Below are 20,202 nucleotides of genomic sequence, written 5' to 3' on the forward strand. Positions count from 1 at the left end.
CATAGTTGACAAGGGCTTTGAACTCGTGATCATTAGAAATGAGGCCGTCCTGATTGGCATCCGCATAGCTTAAAGCTCTCCAAGCCCTGAAAGTGCTCCAACGCGACCCAAGTTTGTCGAAGGCTGCCTTCAACTCATGCTTGGAAAGCTGCCCGTCCTTGGCAAAACTTTTGAACACTTCCACCACCATCTCCCTGCGCCATGGAACATGAGCCTCCTTAAACATAACCTCTTCCCTAATGGAAACCTGAGGAACCATGCCCCTAATCATAATATATTTACTTGAAATTAATTGTTCTGGACACTAGAAGAAAGGCTTATAGCTTAGCCTTGTTAGCTTAGCCTTGTTGGCTGATTTATATAGGCCTCTCCGTCTGGCCCCCTTGTATGTCCACGTTTGTTATGTTCCACCTTGCATATATTCTACTGCTAAGTACTACACACACTAAAATTTTGTTTCACCATAACATCACTTGTTGAAGAATATAAATTTCACATCGGAAATTTTACAAATAAAATATAATATATAATGAATGGTTCTATTACTAATATCACCGATGCATTTTGTAATAAAAACTCACATTTACTGAGTTTTGTAAGTAGTCAAGTTGGATATAATATTGGTATTGCTAGTAATGGGGGGCGTTGGCTCGTCCCTCTAAAATTTAACATCACTTTATTCAAATGCATTCATAGATAAGTGGAATTACAAATAATTGAACAATTAAATCCCAAAAATCAATAGATAAAGGAATAAATGAATCGAACACAAGATGTCAAATACATGTATAAACACTCTTAATCACTTTAACTACAAAAGCTCTTGTAGATGCTTTCTCAAGAAAGAAATGCTAAATAATGCATGCCTTCCTTTCCTTAGAGATGCTTGTTTGAAAATGGTCAAAAGGATAAGCATATTTATTGCTCCAAATACCAAAAGTTCATAACAGTAAAATGCTTCATCTGCCAATAGTGGCAGTGATTGAAGGGAAGAATTCAACTTTTGGTTTGTGAAGCCTCTTGAAAGGGTTAAAAGGGACATTATTGGTACTATAGTGTAATCAGTATAATTAAGTGCTAATAACATATTATATTTTTTATAATCAGAAATTAATCTTTCTACTTGAATTCCAAAATATACGGAGCCAGAATTGTGGCTGTTGGGCTGCAGAGGTTGGATTAACTAAGCTTCTGAACTGTATGGGTTGATGGTAGATTGGGCCATGGCCCATGGGTTGGAATATTTAGCCCAAGAAAACATTATTTTTCGGATAGGGTTTTTTTTAAAAAAACTACAGACTCGTTTGGCTTGATAGCGGTTCTCACAAGACGCAGCGCAACGCAACCAAGGAAGCCCTCTCCTGAAACCGCTACTTCTATAAACGTGTTTCGTCAAAATCAGCCTTATCAAAACGTCATTTTGCTCTGCTTCTCTCTCACATGGTATACTGAGACAAGACAATGGAGTCCCCAAAGCCCTACGGGCGCTCAAACCCTCTGCTCTCACTGTCCACTTTCATACACCAGAACTGCCTCCAGCTCGGCGCCGAGCTCTCCAGCCGTCTCGAAGACACCAAGCGGTTCGCCGGAACCCTCGCCGGAAACTTGGTGCCCGCGGCGAGCAGGCGTATGCGCTCGGCTCCCGCTGCTCCGCCCTTCGCGTGGCTGTCTCAGAGCAATCACGCCTTGGCCGCGACCATCAGCTCGGACCACGTGGCGAAAAGCCTAGCCGGCACGGCGGTGTATACGGTTAGCAATTCGAACAATGAGTTCGTGCTTATCTCTGATCCCAATGAAGCCAAGTCCATTGGCCTCCTCTGCTTTCGCCACGAAGATGCCGAAGCCTTCCTAGCTCAAGTTAGTTTTTTTCTCTCTTTTTTTCTTCTTTTTTTTCGGAGGGAGAGCTTATTAATGTGGAACAATTAGTTGCTTTTAGAGCTTAATAAGATGGAGCAGTTAGTTGCATTTAGGTTAATTTTAGTGTAATTGAGATGCTTTTTTAGTTTTTCAACCAAAGAAAAAAAAAGTGTTGAGTAAATTGGGACTGTTGAGAAGTTATTGATTCGAAGTATGCTTGTGTTATTTTGTGGTTTGGATTTTCAGGTTCGGTCGAGGAGAGAATTACGAAGTGCGGCTAAGGTTGTCCCGATTACTCTCGACCAGGTGACTTTTCGGAGCTCAGCTGCCTGAAATCTTTGTAGTGGTAGTTCTAAATTGATAATGCTGGTTAATTGCGTACTGAGTTGATATTGGAACTATTATCAGATGGGAACTTAGTTTTCATATTATGAGTTTGCCTGTGAACTTGCTCACTCTTCATCTTGTAGGTATACATGCTGAAGGTTGAAGGAATTGCGTTCCGGTTTTTGCCCGATCCAGTTCAAATAAGGAATGCACTCGAGGTTCGTTTCTCTAATGTATCTACTTCAAGAATGTCCTTGGCTGTGTCTCATGCTAAGCCATGTCAGTGCCCCATCTGTTCACTTAGTATAGCATTTACAATATTTTGGTTGACTGTCTGTTGGCATCTTTTTCATTTTGTATTTGCTTCTTATGTGAAACTATTGACCTTTTTATTTAATTCTTATGGTCTTATCATCCCAAATAGCCGTGTGTGCTATACACTATACAGGAAATCCTTTTGCGTTATAAATAGTATTTAGAAGAAAATTTAGGAATTGATGTCATAGAGGCCTGCATATAAACATTTTTTAGTGTTGATGTTCAAGTGTGTAGTGGTAATGAGGAGCTTTGATAAAATGGATATGTCAGATGCAAGATGTTAAACTGTGTTGTGACAGAAAATCGACTGCTTGTCCTGTAAAAATTGACTGTATCTGCTAAAACAATTCAAACTGGATATTTATTTCCTGACTTAATTATTTCATTTCTGAAACAAGCTATTTTCTGTTTTGTAGCTCAAATCCGCTGACAGGAGTGCTTTTGATGGAGTTCCTGTTTTTCAGGTAGGCTAGTCTAGTCTACTTGTTGATTACAATGGCCTTATTTGATTGCAGGAGTACTTCAAAACATGCAACTATTGGGTAGGATGATCCAGGAAATGAACACCTCCAACTTTGTAACGCATAATATTGATGACTGTAGAACACAAATGAGTAGTGCATTTGCATTGTATGTTGAAAAAATATAAGTTTAATGTGAGTGCCCAGGCATACATTGTTGTCTTCAAATCTAGTGCAATTTTTGGGCATTATTTGGGTGATCCTCATGCAGTAGAATTGATTGTCATGGTGCTTGCTTGTGTGTGAATATGGCAATGCATCTTATGAGTAATTTGTGTTTACAGTCGGACCTCCTGATTATGAAGAAGAAAAACAAGCGTTACTGCCCAATATATTTCACCAAGGTGGGTTTGAATTTCAGGCCTTGAGCTCTTGTTGATGTGTTACTTTGTTAAGTAAATAGCATTTAGGAGATTGATTTAGCCAAAGCTAAATTTTGTTTCCACTATGCAGGAAGATATTGAAAAAGAATTGTCAAAGGTCTCTAGAGCGTCCAGAGGACCAGGGGTTTCTCAACATATTATGGTATTATATAAAATAAAGAAACTTCTTTAGATATTTGATAAGTCTTCTCATTACATTATTGCGTTCTCATCATCTCATTAAAATGTGTCTACAGGTTGGTAGTTTGGAAGATGTTTTGAGAAAAATGGAGGTAAACAGTCTCGTTACGGCAAGAATTACATGTTCTTGCATTCCTACTTTCTAGTATCTTTGCTGATTTATTTATTTATTTATTTTTAATGTGATGCAGTTAAGTGAAAAGAATTCAGGCTGGGAAGATCTGATTTTCATTCCACCTGGAAAAAGCTACTCCCAACACATTCAGGATGTGGTTAAAGCCTGAAGCCTACAAAGTCCATCTTCAACTAACCATACAAGGATTTGACTGGGCAGTGAGCTCAATAGCATGTCTCCAGAGGTTCATAATAAAGCAGGTCAGAGCTAGAGGCTTGTAGTTGGTCAATGATATGCAAAGGGAAGCTGAGGTTGGAAGAGACAATAGAAAAATGGAACAACCTGAATATGTTTCGTTGGAGTTCGGCGAATTGCCAACAGTGGACGGAGGTGGAGGTTGGCGAATTGCCAAACTGTACTTGTACAGCTTTATAAATTTGATATCATTGTTCTCTAGGGAGTGTATTAAAGTTTCTAATTTCATAGAGGTTAGAGTCTTCAACTACTTAAAACATCAAGTTGCTTTTCGACCCCTGTGTAACACCATGTTGAAAGTCTTCAACTAGTTTAGTGTCTGGTAAAACGACGGTGTTTGGGTGCTACTTTAAGGATTGTTGTGGAAATGGGCCCAAACTTGATAACCAAATGTCCAAAAAATTTATCCACGCATGTTTTTGTTTTTGTTTTTTATATTAAGAAGTAATAATGTTAAGCTTGATTGTCCATGAACATGAAGAAAAAAAAAGTTTGCCGCAAAGAAATGTCAACCCCCAACCCCCAACCCCCAAACCAACTTATGCAAAGCTTGCTTAACCTGCTATGGGAAATTAGTTTGCCACAAGGAAATTTCGCTTCCGGTGTAATATTATATGAGAATTTGGTGTTTGGGTTTTGTATGATTCTACGTATTTGGTGATGCGTTGAATTTTTGCTGCTTTAGTCATTTTAGGTACTGGGAAAATGAAGGGTGTGGATATTGGGTGAAGTTTCTAGAGTAGAGGGTTGGGAAGGAAATAAATGTTTAATTTGTCCTTCTGAATACAAGCTCAAAAGGGTAGGAGAGATTTCTTACACACACACACAATTAAGGTGCTATGGAGGTTTGAACATGGGATCACAGGTCTACAAGTTAATGTCATTTTCTATTAGGATAGACTCCGTTTGCATTAATTTGCCATTTTATTAAGATTAAATTGTCTTTAATAAAGTTTTCAAACCATAAATTATGTTTTTTTTTCTTTAACACAAGCGATACTACGTGTACAAATAAATTTTGTTGCAAACCTCTTACGTACCCCCAAAAAAAAAATTAGTACAAGAAATTAAAAGGAGTTAGAAGTATTACATTGATTAAAATTCATAGGCTAACAACACTTGAGGTCCCCCATCATCAGTTGGTCCTAAATCAAGTATGTCAACATTAAATAAAAATGGTGATTGTTTACCACACGACAGATAGATCGTGCAAAACATGTCCTGTAATTATTTTATTAACCGTGATGTTCTGATATGATGATGTCTAACCTAAAACAAGCATAAAATGAATAACAATTATAACGGGGGGGAAAATTATTAGAGAAATGGGAATATTGGTGAGGCCTCACTATTTCGTTAGGGTTAAAAGCGACATTGCATTACATGCAGGAAGATGACCGCCCAACCATTAGTTGTTGGAGTTAGAGGGACGGCTGTCCCTCTTTGAAGATTTCTAGCTTTGGGGTACCTTTATGTTCACTTTAAAGTACCCATGTTACTATTTCTCACCCTGCCTTACTTACTAATATCCCTTTGCTTTTATTTAACGGGAAGACAAGACAAATTTCATAATAAAAATAGATATGATATAAGATAATAAACAGAGTCTCTCCTTAGAGATCTACCGCCTAAGAAGAGACCGTGTTTTTCATTTTCATTTGTTGGGATTTGTTATGCATGCGCTAAAAAATGCTTCTTGACATAATGAACTGATAAACACAATCTCTTCTTAGATATCTGTTATGTTATGTTATCAGAACTTGAACTATCATCGGAAATTCAAACATGTTGATGAAGTTATAAAATGTAAAGATAAGTTGTAAATGGACAAGAGTAGAGAGTGGAGGCAAACTCAGGTAAGGAACTAAAAATAAATAATATAATATATAAAAAAAGAAAGAAATTGTCCACATATATAAAGGACATAATAGTACTACTGTCAGGTGAATAATTACGCGGAAGAAGCAAAGCTTTCTATTCTCCGACCTTTGTTGTTGTCTGCTAGAGGAAGGAAGTCCAAAAGAAGGAAACCGACACTTGGAGCGTATTAAATGGTTTTGCTTTCTTTGAGATTTACTCTAATTTCATTGTCTGAGTTCTCTAACCACTGCAGCTAATTCCTTCACAAACATATTATATATTCTAATCCTCGTGATTAACTTGCGTTAATTAAACCTAATCACAGAGAGCATAGTTAGGTATATATATATATAGGATCCCCTATTGAGGCAACCCACCTGGCCAGATAGCTTTTGAAGATGATTGAAGGACATGTTGGCCTTCAAAAGATTATGAAGGCCACTCCTTCTAAAGCTGCTTTGGTCATCCGAATCAACTTGGTTTTCCTTGCTTTCTTTTTCGTTGTCTATGCTGCCGTTCTTCTCCAGCCGTCTTCCTCCATCTATTATGAGAACGCAGCTTCTCTCATTAGGTGCTCGTTGCGAGAGTGCCATCACAAGGTAAGGTGAGGCGGGCCCTTTCTTAATTTGATCATTAATCATTTTGATAAGTGATTAATTAACTATGTTCCTTAATTGGTTTTCGCTGTTGTGTATGGATAGATGGATAATGGAGTCAAGATCATGAAGCAAGTATTGGAGGAGACCAAAGTCAACATACCGAGGCCTAAGAGAAATATGAGCAAGATAGAGGTACCAAGCTTTTTGAATGGGGTTATGGGGAAGGGGATGATGAAAATTGGTATGGTTAATATGGAAGAAGATGATGTGAGTCAGTGGAATAGGCTAGGGCAGACCATACCCATCCTTTTCGACCGGGTATCGGATTTATTCAAATGGGATGATTTATTTCCCGAGTGGATCGATGAAGAGGAAGAGAGTGATGTCCCAACTTGCCCGGAGATACCAATGCCCGATTTTCGAATCTACGAAAAGATGGACATGGTGGTGGCAAAATTGCCATGCAAGTATCCGGAAGAAGGGTGGAGGAGGGAGGTGTTTAGGCTCCAAGTTCATCTCATAGCGGCAAATCTGGCTGAAGAAAGGAAAGAGGGATTGGAATAGGAAGGCAGCTAAAGTGGTGCTATGGAGCAAGTGTAGACCAATGTTGGAAATATTTGGGTGCAATGACTTGGTGAGACAGGAAGGGAATTGGTGGTTGTTTGAGCCAGATATGGCTAGGTTGCAGCAAAAGATGTCATTGCCTATTGGCTCTTGCAATTTGGCTTTGCCTATATGGGGACAGCAAGGTATGCTCTCTTTCATTAGTCTTTTATGTCTCTGTAAATGTGTTTATTTTTCTCATCAACCTGAACAAATAAGAATTTAGATCATTGAACACAAATAATGTGATAGGAAAAAACTCAGAATTGATGAGGAATGCTTAATTTGTTATAGGAATTGATCAAGTGTATGATCTGACTAAAATCCAAAGCACAACAAACAAACCCAAACGAGAAGCCTACGTCACAGTTCTCCACTCCTCCGCTTCCTACGTTTGCGGCGCCATAACCCTGGCAAGGAGCCTCCTCCAAACCGGAACCCGAAACGCGACCTTATCCTCCTCCTGGACAACTCTATCCCCGCTTCCAAACGCGCCGCTCTCTCCGCCGCCGGGTGGAAGCTCCGGTTCATCCAAAGGATCCGAAACCCGAGAGCCGAAAACGGCACCTACAACGAATACAACTACAGCAAGTTCCGCCTCTGGCAGCTCACCGAATACAACAAAGTCATCTTCATCGACGCCGACATCATCGTCCTCCGCAACCTCGACCTCCTCTTCCACTTCCCCCAAATGTCGGCCACCGGCAACGACGTGTACCTCTTCAACTCCGGCATCATGGTCATCGAGCCCTCCAACTGCACGTTCAAGTTCCTCATGGACCACCGCGAAGACATCGTTTCGTACAACGGCGGCGACCAGGGCTACCTCAACGAGGTCTTTGTGTGGTGGCACCGGCTGCCGCGGCGGGTCAATTTCCTGAAGAATTTCTGGGCGAATACGACAATCGAGGCCAGCGTGAAGAACGAGCTGTTCGGGGCGGACCCACCAAAGCTTTACGCCATACATTACTTGGGGTGGAAGCCGTGGCTCTGTTACAGGGATTATGACTGTAACTGGGACGTGGCGGACCAGCGCGTCTACGCCAGTGACGTTGCGCACGAGCGGTGGTGGAGGGTGCACGACGCCATGGACGGGAGGTTGCAGAGGTTTTGTGGGCTGACCAAGGTGAGAAGGACTTATTTGGACTGGGAACGGAGAAAGGCGAGGAAATTTGGGTTTCCTGATGAGCATTGGAAGATCAATGTCACTGATCCTAGACGGAAGCATTTGGTGGCATAGAAGAATCTGTATTTTTTTTTTCTTGGCCCATATTTTTTTTTTTGTCCTTTTTTTTTTTTTTGGTTTTTGTAGAAATATATGTCATGTATATGCACATTCTCATATGTTTTGAGATAATGTCTTTGTTTTTAACTTGTAACTTATGTGTTAATAATATATGTACACGATCAAAAGAGCGCATATTTATTCATAACACGTAATAATATATGAACACGATAGAAATAGCGCATATTTGTTCATGAAAAAAAAAGCTCATATTTTTCACATAAAATTTGAACGTACTCAGTATCACACTTGAACAAACATGTTGGTTACATTATACTATGGAAGAAAGCTACCAATCATTATGGGTTATTTTGTGCAATTTTTTATCTGAATGTTTTTAAAAAATTGCCGATTGACTTTTGTAACTGTGCTAACGAACTCTGCCGCGAAATTCAATAGTTTGTTAGTTGGCTTGGCCACCAAAAATCATTAAGATTAAGAGGAGCAACTTAAGGGTGTAATGGAAGGCAAGGATCGATGGTGGATTAGGGGGTGATAGGGAAAGGATCGGATGGTGAAAGATTTGGTTGAACAAAACTGTTTAGGTGCACCAACTAAAGTATCATATATGGTATATGTATGCTTAGAAAACACACGTGTAATGTCCGAAGAAGAAAAAAACAAACCAACTAGAAGAGCCAAATTGTGGTTTATTAGTTTAATTAAATAGCATTAAGTGTATAATTAAAATCCATATGAATCTGATATGATCAGCAAAGGAAAAGAATCTTTGGGAGTAGGTAGAAATGTTATTATAATATAGTATACTCCCATTACAAAAATAATGGATAGAATCAGTTGAGCGGCCATCTACTTTTTTTATTCCATTTGGGAAGTTATGGGTTGCTATTACTAAAAGAGTTATTTATACAAACACTTCCTGAGGTTTTTGGTGTTTTTACAAAACGCCATAAGATTTTAAAAATTACCGAATACTCCATGAGATTTCAATTTGTTTTCATAAAATCCATTTTCATTGATTCTACATCCAAAAATTTGATGATTTCATACATAAAAACTTTTGCAAATAACAAAATTAATCTCAACGAATGTATGTGCAATCTAATCTTAAAAGCTAACTTTGTCATTTGAAGAAATTTTGTATATAAAATTATTACTTTTTAGACGAAAAATCAATGAAAAGGAATTTTGTGAAAACAATTTAAGACCTAAAAGGATGTTTGTATAATTTTTAAAACTTGAGGAAATTTTTTGAAAAATACCAAAAATCATAGGAGGTGTTAGTGTAAATCACTCTTACTAAAACCAGCTCAACATAATCATGAAGCATTTTGGGGAAGGAAGAGGAAAGAAATTGGACAAATGAGGATTAAAAATGGTATTATGAATTTAAGTTGGTGTAATGAATGATATTTTGGGTGTGAATAGAGTTACCTTAGCCGGAACTTTTATTGGGCAATTGAATTTACCACACAAGTTGATGGGCTGAAACAATGTAGAAGAAACTCCATGGACAACCACATGCATTTGGGCTACACCTAGAGGAAGAAAACAAAACAAAAAAGAAACTAGTGGTTTGGTTGATTCTCTTTCTTTTTTGTTGGACTTGATTAGGAATGTCATTCCTACCCAACACGACGCCAAACTTGCGAGATTCAAATCCTGGAAGCCGAAGGACTCATTGGTCCCAGTTAATTTGCCCAAACGAAACGAGGGTTTTGGATTTCGGACCGTTGGGCCGCGTCCACATTTACTTTGCATGCTGCACACATGCGATGCAACCGCAACCGCAACCGCCCATTTAACACAACACCTCTAGCCTATTTACCTATTTGCCCATCTTCACGAAACCTTTCTTTTATTTTTCAAAATTATTTCTACTAATACAAAGTTAACACACACACACTCACGCTATTCATCATTCACAGAGAAAGTCGAGAATTTTGACAGAAATTTGATATTTTCTTTATGTAATATAAAGACTATTTATTATCAAAATAAGGAGGTAATATCGACAGTATCTGTAGAATATGAAAATGATACCGACATTCGGGGATTATGCATAATAATTATATTTGAGAAATTTGCTACAATAGTTATGATATTTGAAATTGTTGTCATTGACATTTGTTGAATTATAAAAAGCAATTAAAAATAGATAAAACTACTAGTGTGTCACTATTTGACCTCCAAAAGAAAACGTTGCATGGGCTAAATAGTCATTTTGAAAAAGAGTATCTCCACACTCTACCAGGCAGGTGAAGACATAATCCACGGTAGGCAGGCGGTGTCTTTATTTATTTTTATATCTTATCCTTAAATTGCTGCAAACAGCGCGTGTGTGCGTGCTCCAATCCAAGTCTTCACCCAATGCAATGTAAGGAAATTCAAAATTTTAGATAATATGCAATTTTCTTGCATTGACTTTAATTTTCTTTTGCGTTAATGAAAATCAAAAGGGAATTTCAACCTAATCATATGAATAATTTCTCTAACTAATACATGTCTCTAGTGGCGACCCACAACCATAGACAAAGCAAACACAATGATAAATACTTATTATATATGTATTAAAATCTTTTGATAAGGGTAATATTCTAAGCTATCCTAATATAAATTTATAATAGAAGGAAATCAAACTCGAATGTAAAGGGACGAACACACTATTTTCACTCATTGACTTAACTCACGTACGCTTTTCTCAAAGAAATATTAGAATAAACCTGTCTTAATTTTGTTTTTAGGAAATTAGCTAATAAATTTCAGTAACATAACACTAAAAAAAGAAGTGGTCTCATATATTAATAATTTAATACTATAAATAGTGGAAAATATACCTTTTTATCTTTTTCTTTTTATTTGAGGGGTGGTGAGCTGGATACAAAGGGAAGGGGCTGCTAAGCTGCGCTGAGGTGAGCTGAGCCGAACCATCCAATGAACGTTCAAAGCCTCCCTGGCTTTCCGATTTTGGTCAAAACCCGAAAAAACAAGAAGAATTAATTATGAAGTTCATGGAAACCACAGCCTGAGCTCGCCACGAAAATACAGAAATTAAATTCCCAAAATTAAAAAAAATTAAATTCGAAAAATCTGAGATTGGAAGACAGAGCGTACAGATGGATCTAGTCCGTGTGACGAGGTAGGCTCCACTCATCTCTGCTCTCCCCGCTACTATTTTTCTCTTCACTATTTTTAGCTGCGATTTCTTCGCTGCTTCTACACACAATTTTGCTAATTTTAATCGTTTCTGTATTTTTTTGGCTATTTCCAGCAATCTTTAATATCGTCTCTCCAATCCCACTTTCCTCCCATCGCTCCTGGTCATTCCGGTACGTTCCTCTGCTCCTTCTTTACCTTTTTTGTTCTGAGTTTCTTTATTTTTTCATATATATATTTTTTGTTTTAATTAATTTTTTTTTCTTCAAGCTTGAAGCTTTATTATGTGCAAACAGCTCTGGTTACACTTATCTTTGAATTCTCAGCTGGGTTTTGGATTAGAATTTGAATTTATGTTGAAATAGATGATTTAAGTGAGTATGTGATGTTCTTTGTTGTTATTTCTATATGAAGATTTCAGCTTGCATTTCAATTGTTTATGTTCCTTATATACCTGGCAACTGGTAGAATTTATTTTTTCAAATTTAATTTCTTTCCTAAGAATTCGATAATTGAAAGTCAAAACAACACCAGGAAATTCTGAATAGTAATTTCTTAGCACAAATACGCTATGCGTAGATGTGGCAGATTCAAATTGGTTGGTTCTGGATTGAAATTGTATAAATTATATCAATACTATTTGATTAAATTTGCATCCCTCCTAGTTTCATAGAACATGATATTGACCATTAGAATATTTTACAACAAAAAAAAAGATTGATTATATGTGTGACTGTAATATGTTAAAAGATTGCAATATATTATATATAAGCTCCTTTATGTTAGAGACTATGATTTTCTTAGCTTTTAGGCATTAATGGAACTGAAGATTTCACGATTGATTGATTGATTTTCATATGATTTTTCATCTATTGTTAGTCTCTCTGTTTTGCTGATCCATTTTATTTTATATACTTGGATTGTAGATTCGTACCTGGCAGTCCTTTCCACTTTCTTTCCTGGAATGGAGGTTGTGAAAACTGCGGAAGTAATGGCTTCTCCAGAATCTTCTTCATCCTCCCACCATGATAAACACTCTGGTGGGGATGCTCCTACAAATCCAGTAAAGCATGACAGAGTTGGAAGTGAGAGTCATTTGTCAACGACCGACAACTCTAAATTAGAAACTACACAAAGTTCTTCTGATAGCGCATCTGTGGAACAAAATCAACTAGTTCTGGCAGATAACCCAGCTTCTAGCTCATCAACAATAGCAAATGGTAAATTACCAATTGCAGAACCTGCTTCAAGTGGCTCCTCTCTGGAACAAAATCAACTTCTTCCAACAGATACCCCAGCCTCAACCTCAATGATTACAGTGAATAAAACAGAGAAAGATACTCAGGATACACCGGTGGCAGATTCTGGTCCCAGAAATGTCGGCCATGATTCAAATAGCCCATCTCTAGACCAAAATCATCTTCTTCCACCAGATACTTCATCATCAGCTTCAATAACTACAGTCAATAAAACAGAGACAGATACTCTGGATACTGTGGTGGAAAATTCTGGTCCTAAGGAAGGGAACAATGTTGTGACGTCCACTACGCGTTCTCTGCCCAATATAAAGGTTACCAGAAATACTGTTACAAAATCTGAAGCCAGTTATTCTCCTAAGAGTGCGAAGCTGGCTTATGTGAACAATGTAGTGTCATCACCCAATGTTAAGTTCGCTAGCTTTTCAGCGAGAAAATCAGGAGCCATTGATTCTCCTAAGAGTGCTAAGAGCAGAGGTCTTATTGATACAACTGCTCCTTTTGAATCCGTTAAAGAAGCTGTTTCCAAATTTGGAGGAATTGTTGATTGGAAAGCCCATAGGATCCAAACTGTGGAGGTATGTTTGGTTTGTTTTCATTATACCGTGTTTCCTTTTCTTTTCTTTTCTTGTTTATTACCTTATTTTTGCCATTTCTTGGTGTTAAAAGTGACCCCTGTTTTTTTTTTTGTGTGTGGAGGGAATCCATAATGGAGCTGTGATTTGATGTTCTCCCAAATTCGCTTTTAAATTTCACATTGAAATCAGAAACCTTGCCTTTGTTTTAAAAAATAAACCTTAGTTTCTTCCTTGGCTGTGCAGAGACGCAAGATTGTGGAGCAAGAACTTGAGAAAGCACAGGAGGAGATTCCTGAGTATAGGAAACAATCAGAGGCTGCTGAAAAAGCAAAGGTTCAAGTATTGAAGGAGCTGGACAGCACTAAGAGATTCGTGGAAGAATTGAAGCTCAACCTGGAGAGAGCACAAACAGAAGAACAACAGGCAAAACAAGACTCAGAACTTGCCAAACTAAGGGTGGAAGAGATGGAACAAGGTATTGCTGATGAAGCTAGTGTTGCAGCCAAGGCACAGCTTGAGGTTGCTAAGGCGAGGCATACGGCTGCAGTGACAGAGCTGAAATCTGTTAAAGAGGAGCTGGAAGCACTGCACAAGGAATATGCTTCTTTAGTGACTGAGAAGGACATGGCTATTAAAAAAGCTGAAGAGGCCATTTCTGCATCCAAGGAAGTCGAGAAAACTGTGGAAGAACTGACTATTGAGCTGATTGCCACAAAGGAGTCATTAGAGGCTGCGCATGCTGCCCATTTGGAAGCAGAGGAGCAAAGGATTGGAGCAGTCATGGCCAAGGAACAAGATTCTCTTCACTGGGAGAAGGAGTTGAAGCAGGCAGAAGAGGAGCTTCAGAAAATTAGCCACCAAATTCTGTCAGCTAAGGATCTCAAGTCAAAACTAGACACAGCCTCAGCCTTGCTACTTGATTTAAAATCTGAATTATCTGCATATATGGAATCAAGATTGAAGGTGGAAAGTGATGGAGGACACTTGAAAGATGAGCTACAGGAACCAGGGATGAAAACTCATACTGATATACAAGCAGCAGTTGCTTCTGCAAAGAAGGAGCTTGAGGAAGTGAAGCTCAACATAGAGAAAGCAGTTGCTGAAGTAAATTGCTTGAAGGTGGCTGCCACATCATTAAAATCGGAACTTGAAAGTGAGAAATCAGCTCTTGCCACCATTGGGCAGAGAGAAGGAATGGCATCGGTGGCTGTTGCATCTCTTGAAGCTGACCTGGAGAAGACTAGGTCTGAAATAGCTGTTGTTCAGATGAAGGAGAAAGAAGCCAGAGAGAAGATGGTGGAGCTACCCAAAGAATTACAGCAAGCAGCACAAGAGGCTGACCAGGCAAAGGTACTTGCTGAAACGGCTGTTGAAGAGCTTCGCAAGGCAAGGGAAGAAGCAGAGCAAGCAAAGGCTGGAGCGAGTACTATGGAAAGTAGATTACTTGCAGCACAAAAGGAAATAGAAGCGGCAAGGGCTTCGGAAAAGTTGGCGTTAGCAGCAATTAAAGCTTTGCAAGAGAGTGAACAAGCTAGAAGCAGCAATGATTCACCCATTGGGGTAACGCTTTCTATAGGGGAGTATTATGAGCTCAGCAAACGGGCCCATGAGGCAGAAGAACAGGCAAACACAAGAGTTGCAGCTGCAAATTCCCAAATCGAAGTGGCCAAGGAGTCTGAGCTGAGAAGCTTGGAAAAGTTGGATGAAGTGATTCGGGAAATGGCTGCGAGAAAAGAAGCACTCAAGATCGCAATGGAGAAGGCTGAGAAGGCCAAGGAAGGGAAGTTGGGTGTTGAACAGGAGCTGAGAAGTTGGAGGGCTGACCATGAGCAACAAAGAAAGCTTGGTGAATCTGGCCAGGCAGCAGTAAATCCCACTAAAAGCCCAAGGGCTAGTTTTGAGGAAAGGAAAGAATCAAAGAACTTTGATCGGGCGTCTTCTGCTGTGTCTTCAAGCCCCAAGTATGGACTTGGAAGCCCCATTGAAACTAATGCGCCAGAAGCAAAGCATGGAAAGAAGAAAAAGAAGTCCTTCTTCCCACGGATTTTTATGTTTTTGGCCAGAAGAAAGGCGCATCAAAACAAGTCAACGTAACTCTTCATTTTTTACAGGGTGATTTCTCTTGGGGAGTGACAGTAAATGCCGGATCCGATCTGACATATGTTTACTTGAGTGTACATGTTGATATTGGTAATTATTTATTGTATGATAAAGTTTTGCTCATTGTAAGGGCTGCTGGGTTGGTTTTGGAGCAATAAGGTTATATAGTTGGTGCCTGGTAAATTGAGAGAGAGAATAGGAGGATTCTGTATATTGTGTACGAGGCTTGAAATGTTGAAGTCAGACCTCTTGTAAAACAAGTGATTCGCGTTTGCTGTAATGAAAGAATTTGGGTTTGCGCTTCTTGCATGATTGATGCATAATTGTATACATGACTCACGCACCCTTAAAACATCTATCATCTTCAATGGTAATTCCCTAAGAAATAAACCCTTAAAACTGAAATGGTTCTAAACTCATCAAGGGCTGGTGCCACTAATGCTGAAACTAAAACTGAGTTCTACATTGATGATATATAACACATACATGTACGTATATAACTTGTACTCAGATAGACAAAACCGAATTCAATGGAAGATTTTGCACAGGCACCAAAAGACAAAACAAGAATTTTATATTATGGTTCCTTAAAAATGTAAACAAATTCAGCAGCCAAACAAGGCTTGGGATTCCATATCTTCATTTCTTGAGATCAGCGAACCTCATGAGCACTTCTGTAATATATGTTAATGTATCGAGTCCTGAGAGTTATGGGAGGGGTTTGTGGTGTTTGTATGGGGTAGAAGTTGTAAATCCTCATATCTTCATCTCTTGCTGGCTCATTTTCTTCCATTATTCTTCTCCGGGCTTCGTTTCTCTCTCGATTATGTCTCCTCTTTTCTCTCTTTCTCCCTCACAAACTCCATGGAGACATCCTTTAGATCTTTAGACAATTCCTCATTTTCTATCAGCTTACCGGCCACCTCCTTAACTTTATCAAACCCATAGAGAATCGGCGGATTTGGGTCTTGTGGAAAAAGTGTATCAACCTCAGTGCTCTGCTCCTCCTCATCTTCCACAATCTGCCTCAAATAAGGCAACGAGTGCTGAAATTTCATGACCCGGTCTATCTTCAAGTCTTGGTCACATATTAGATCACAACCGTTGAGTTTATCCCACGGCTGAGATTTGAAATCAGCTCCCGCGTAAAATTAACGCAAGCCCGACAAATCATGGGTATTAATACAAACCTGTATTTATGTTAATATAAGGTTCTTTCTATATTTTTATTTTTATTTTTATAATTGTAATTACATTTCTCAAATTACTTTTCTATCTGGCATATGTTCAATTTATTGTTTCACTTGTTTCTTCTTTTCGTACTTTCTTTATTGAATTAATAAAAGTCATCTTTATTACAAAAATAAAACGTAAGCGACCACGTTTTCTTCTTCCAAAAAAAAGGTAAGTGTCTCTAAGAAAAAAGGTTTTTTTAAAATTTTTTTTTAAAAAAAAAAGGTAAGTGACCATCATGTGGTATAATGATGTTAAATTAATGAGAGTTTCAATTCAAGCTATTGTGCGAGTTTTCTCATTATGAGGCCTTGTGAACTCATTAGGTTGGTGATATTCCCATTTGAGGGAAAAGGAAACAATGCAAGAATCAATCTCATAGTTTTACTGCAACCTTGATATATATAATTTTATTTGAATTTTTTGAGGAATCTCTCAAATAATTTTATTTGAGGGACACCTTTTAATATCTCCTAAGAATTTTTTTTCAATGATCCAAACTATCTTTTTTTAAGTCTACATTCATAGATTATCCTGGCAAAAAATTAGACAAATTAAAAACCATTTCGATATCCAGTTGTGTCCTACAAAAATCAATGAACACGGTGCTTTAAGAAAGTACTAAAATTTCAATAACTCAATTGAGTGGTCAAATGATATCGGATTCAAGTGATTTTTCGTAGAGATGATCTTCAAATGAATATTTACAAGATAGACGATTTTGATTAATGAAATACAATATATGGTGGGCCCTATAAGGGTGTCTCTCAAATAAACTTATTTGAAGAATCTCTCAATCGAAGCTCATTATATATACATACACACACAAACACTGAAATATTAAAATTAATCAGTCAGGAACATGAATATTTTTACACCAAATCACAATTGGACTAGATATTATTTGAAATTTAACACTTCATACTTGGGTGGTTCGATACAAAGAAAGGAGAGGGGAGAAGAATGGGTGAAACACGACATGATATGCAAAATTTGCGAATGTGTTTCGGTTTATATACTTGAGTATGACAAGTTAACGTGTCGAGTTTGAATTGATCATAATCTCAAATGGAACGAAAATGACAGGAACACATCTGTGTCAGGTTTAGTCTTAACTTGATGGGGAAAAGATTCAACAAATCATCAAGTCAATGAATATGGGCTACTACCAATGGGGTGTTAGTTGATGATTTGCTCACACGAGATTTGCAGCAGCAAATTCCCAAATTGAGGAGTCTGAGCTGAAAAGCACGGGCAAGTTGGAAGAACAATTGAATATGGGAAATAGCAAGCACTCAAGATTGCAATGGAGAAGCACCCAAGTGAAGTTGGGTTTTATGTAGTTCTTATTAGCAAAGGAGATCGTAACAATAAGTAGTCCAACTTAAATGAGGAAATAAAACCTTGTGTTCATATAATTTCCGATGAGTACAAATAACAAAAAGATTACAAAAATTTGGACTAATTAGAGAACCTCATGAGCCTAAAGGTTCAATTACTGCAGCAACAGTAGGAGGCACAGGCCAAACAAGGATCTTGGTGAAATCAGAGAACCTCATGAGCCTTGTTGTAGTACCTATTGATATATGAAGCCTTAACAGCTGATATGTCAGGAGTATCCGCTGTTTGCACCGGATAGAACTTATAATACTTCAAATTTTCGAATGCTGCTTTAGCTTCCACACTCATTTTCTCAAAGGCTTGTCTGCGGGCTTCCTTTTTCTCTCGATTCTCTCTCTTTTGCTGGCGTACTTTCTCCTTGACAAACTCCATGAAGGCATCCTTTTGATCAGCCGATAGTTCCTCTTCTTTTATCCGATCATCAGCAAACTCCTCAACTTCATCAAACTGCCAATCAAATACGCAGTAAACCGGTGGATTTGGTTCTGCTGGGAAAAGTATGTCCACCTCAGTGCTCAGCTCAAGCTCCTCTTCCTTGATCGGCATCAAATATGGCAAGCAGTAATCAAATTTCTTTAGACGGTCTATCTTCATGTGCTTCAGAGCAGCCCTTCTCTGAGTGCATCCCAACACAAATATTTGAGGAGATTTTCGCCCATATTCCACAACTTGGCGGTCTCTCTTGTCCAGAGGAATATATGGAACCCAGTCCATCTTCATCTCTTTCATTGGAACTATTTCTTCAGTCTCTCTCTGAACTGACTTGATCCCAATTTTATCAGAAGGTGGGCAAGGAGATACAACAGCCACCACAATAGGTATGTAAACAATTTCCAATTTACCCTTGAAAGGAACTTGTTGGGGCTCTGTACCACCAAAGAGATAGACTTTGTTGTTCCCAATCCCATACAGCTTGCCCCCCTCTTCAAATGCTTGTTCCAGATTTGAGAAATCCCACTTGAACCGGTACACCGCGTCCAATTGATCCCATTCTGTCCCAACAGGAAAAGCAGCCTTCCAGAGATCTTCCAAGTTGCGGGGCTCCTCCAAGTACTCTGGCTCGGATTCAGGGTGGGAGGCCTTGACCCGCTTTGATCGAGTGCTGGCCTTGCTGGGATGTTCTTTGTGGTTGTCTGGCTTGGTCGAGTTTTCCTTGTTGTCTTCTCTCTGGCTGACCTTCCTCTTAGCTCCTTTCCTCATTGTATTCTACAAAGAGACACAGACAAATATAAAAAATCAGAGCTAGGGACCTAGGGTTAGGGGTTCGTAGTCTTGAGATGAGAACACAATCGAATAAATAGACAAACCAAGCTCTTGTACAATTTTGCGAAATAATTTCCAGAACAATATCAGAGCAATCAATGACCTAACTTGAAACTTATATATCGAATATATAATGGAAAGCCAAAATCTGAAAAGGCACCCGAAGAGCAGTTTATCTCAAAATCAAAACATTCATCGCTTTATATACAGAATAAAACCTAATCCAAATACAAAATCATTTAAAGCATCGTTTCCCAATGGAGCTAGGAAATAGAAAACCCTAGAACCCAAAGGAAACACAAATCAAAGACCCTAGAAAACCCTAAAACCCCAAATCAAAACCCAAAACTTCTGCAGAATATTACCATAAGGAACAAAAAAACAATACTAACCTGAGTTCGATTTTTGGATGGGAAACTTCTGCGCAGTCTGGCTTGTCTGAAGATTGAATGTGAAACTCAAATCAATCTTTCTTTCCTTCTTTAAAGACCACAGCTGAGATTTGAATTTTGAACGTCTGGTTATTTGCGTGAAACCGACGCAGGCCAACCGTTAGGTTTTTTCATTTGGCCCGTTGGGCCTAACTTTGGCTTAACCAGACCTAGAGTCAGATATGGGCCTAGCTTTAAGACCCAGAACCTGACACAGCAGCGAAATATATTTGAGCCCAACAGTTCGAGATTCTTTGTTTTTTTTTTTCTAAGAATCTGTTGGAGATTCTTGAGTGTGCCTGTAACATCGACAAATAACCTTCGTTTGGATGAAGAAATTGAAAATTACATAGAATTGTAAACTGACGGAATTTAATTTCCAACATTTCAATTTCTAGCAATTAAAGATTTCAGTGTTTGGATTTATGTACGTCGAATTTTTAAATTGCACTATAGAAATTGTGAAATGACTCATATTTTGGTGGAAATTAAACTCAAGAATTTGATGCCTCAATTTCCA

At 38.4% G+C, this 20,202-nt stretch overlaps 3 protein-coding genes and 1 pseudogene across 4 annotated transcripts; 3 read left to right on the forward strand and 1 right to left on the reverse strand.

Annotated features, from left to right (window-relative positions):
• Nucleotides 1–1,323: 1,323 nt before the first annotated feature.
• Nucleotides 1,324–4,303, forward strand: TIC22-IV (Tic22-like family protein). The gene is made up of 8 exons (XM_008221994.2): nucleotides 1,324–1,857; nucleotides 2,104–2,163; nucleotides 2,328–2,402; nucleotides 2,919–2,966; nucleotides 3,308–3,367; nucleotides 3,477–3,548; nucleotides 3,643–3,678; nucleotides 3,778–4,303. The coding sequence occupies exons 1-8, from the start codon at nucleotides 1,462–1,464 to the stop codon at nucleotides 3,868–3,870; spliced, it is 840 nt and encodes a 279-aa protein (XP_008220216.2). The 5' UTR covers nucleotides 1,324–1,461; the 3' UTR covers nucleotides 3,871–4,303.
• A 1,823-nt stretch (nucleotides 4,304–6,126) lies between these two features.
• PGSIP3 (plant glycogenin-like starch initiation protein 3) lies at nucleotides 6,127–8,397 on the forward strand. The gene is given in 5 exon segments (XM_008221995.3): nucleotides 6,127–6,415; nucleotides 6,518–6,951; nucleotides 6,953–7,164; nucleotides 7,313–7,458; nucleotides 7,461–8,397. Coding segments are annotated over 5 exon segments (1,791 nt in total). The 5' UTR covers nucleotides 6,127–6,214; the 3' UTR covers nucleotides 8,259–8,397.
• Nucleotides 8,398–11,175: 2,778 nt separating this feature from the next.
• Nucleotides 11,176–15,663, forward strand: LOC103320328 (protein WEAK CHLOROPLAST MOVEMENT UNDER BLUE LIGHT 1-like). Its single transcript, XM_008221997.3, has 4 exons — nucleotides 11,176–11,403; nucleotides 11,536–11,593; nucleotides 12,347–13,254; nucleotides 13,498–15,663. The coding sequence occupies exons 3-4, from the start codon at nucleotides 12,385–12,387 to the stop codon at nucleotides 15,346–15,348; spliced, it is 2,721 nt and encodes a 906-aa protein (XP_008220219.2). The 5' UTR covers nucleotides 11,176–11,403; nucleotides 11,536–11,593; nucleotides 12,347–12,384; the 3' UTR covers nucleotides 15,349–15,663.
• A 2,308-nt stretch (nucleotides 15,664–17,971) lies between these two features.
• Nucleotides 17,972–19,781, reverse strand: LOC103320329 (protein HEAT INTOLERANT 4 pseudogene; annotated as a pseudogene). The gene is made up of 2 exons (XR_016123913.1): nucleotides 19,644–19,781; nucleotides 17,972–19,194 (listed from the first exon to the last, which is right to left on the reverse strand). The product of XR_016123913.1 is annotated as a protein HEAT INTOLERANT 4 pseudogene (transcript).
• Between the last annotated feature and the right edge of the window lie 421 nt (nucleotides 19,782–20,202).

This window comes from Prunus mume, linkage group LG2 (genome assembly GCF_029339155.1).
Source record: "Prunus mume cultivar Tortuosa linkage group LG2, ASM2933915v1, whole genome shotgun sequence".
In the NCBI taxonomy this organism is placed as follows: Eukaryota; Viridiplantae; Streptophyta; class Magnoliopsida; order Rosales; family Rosaceae; genus Prunus; species Prunus mume.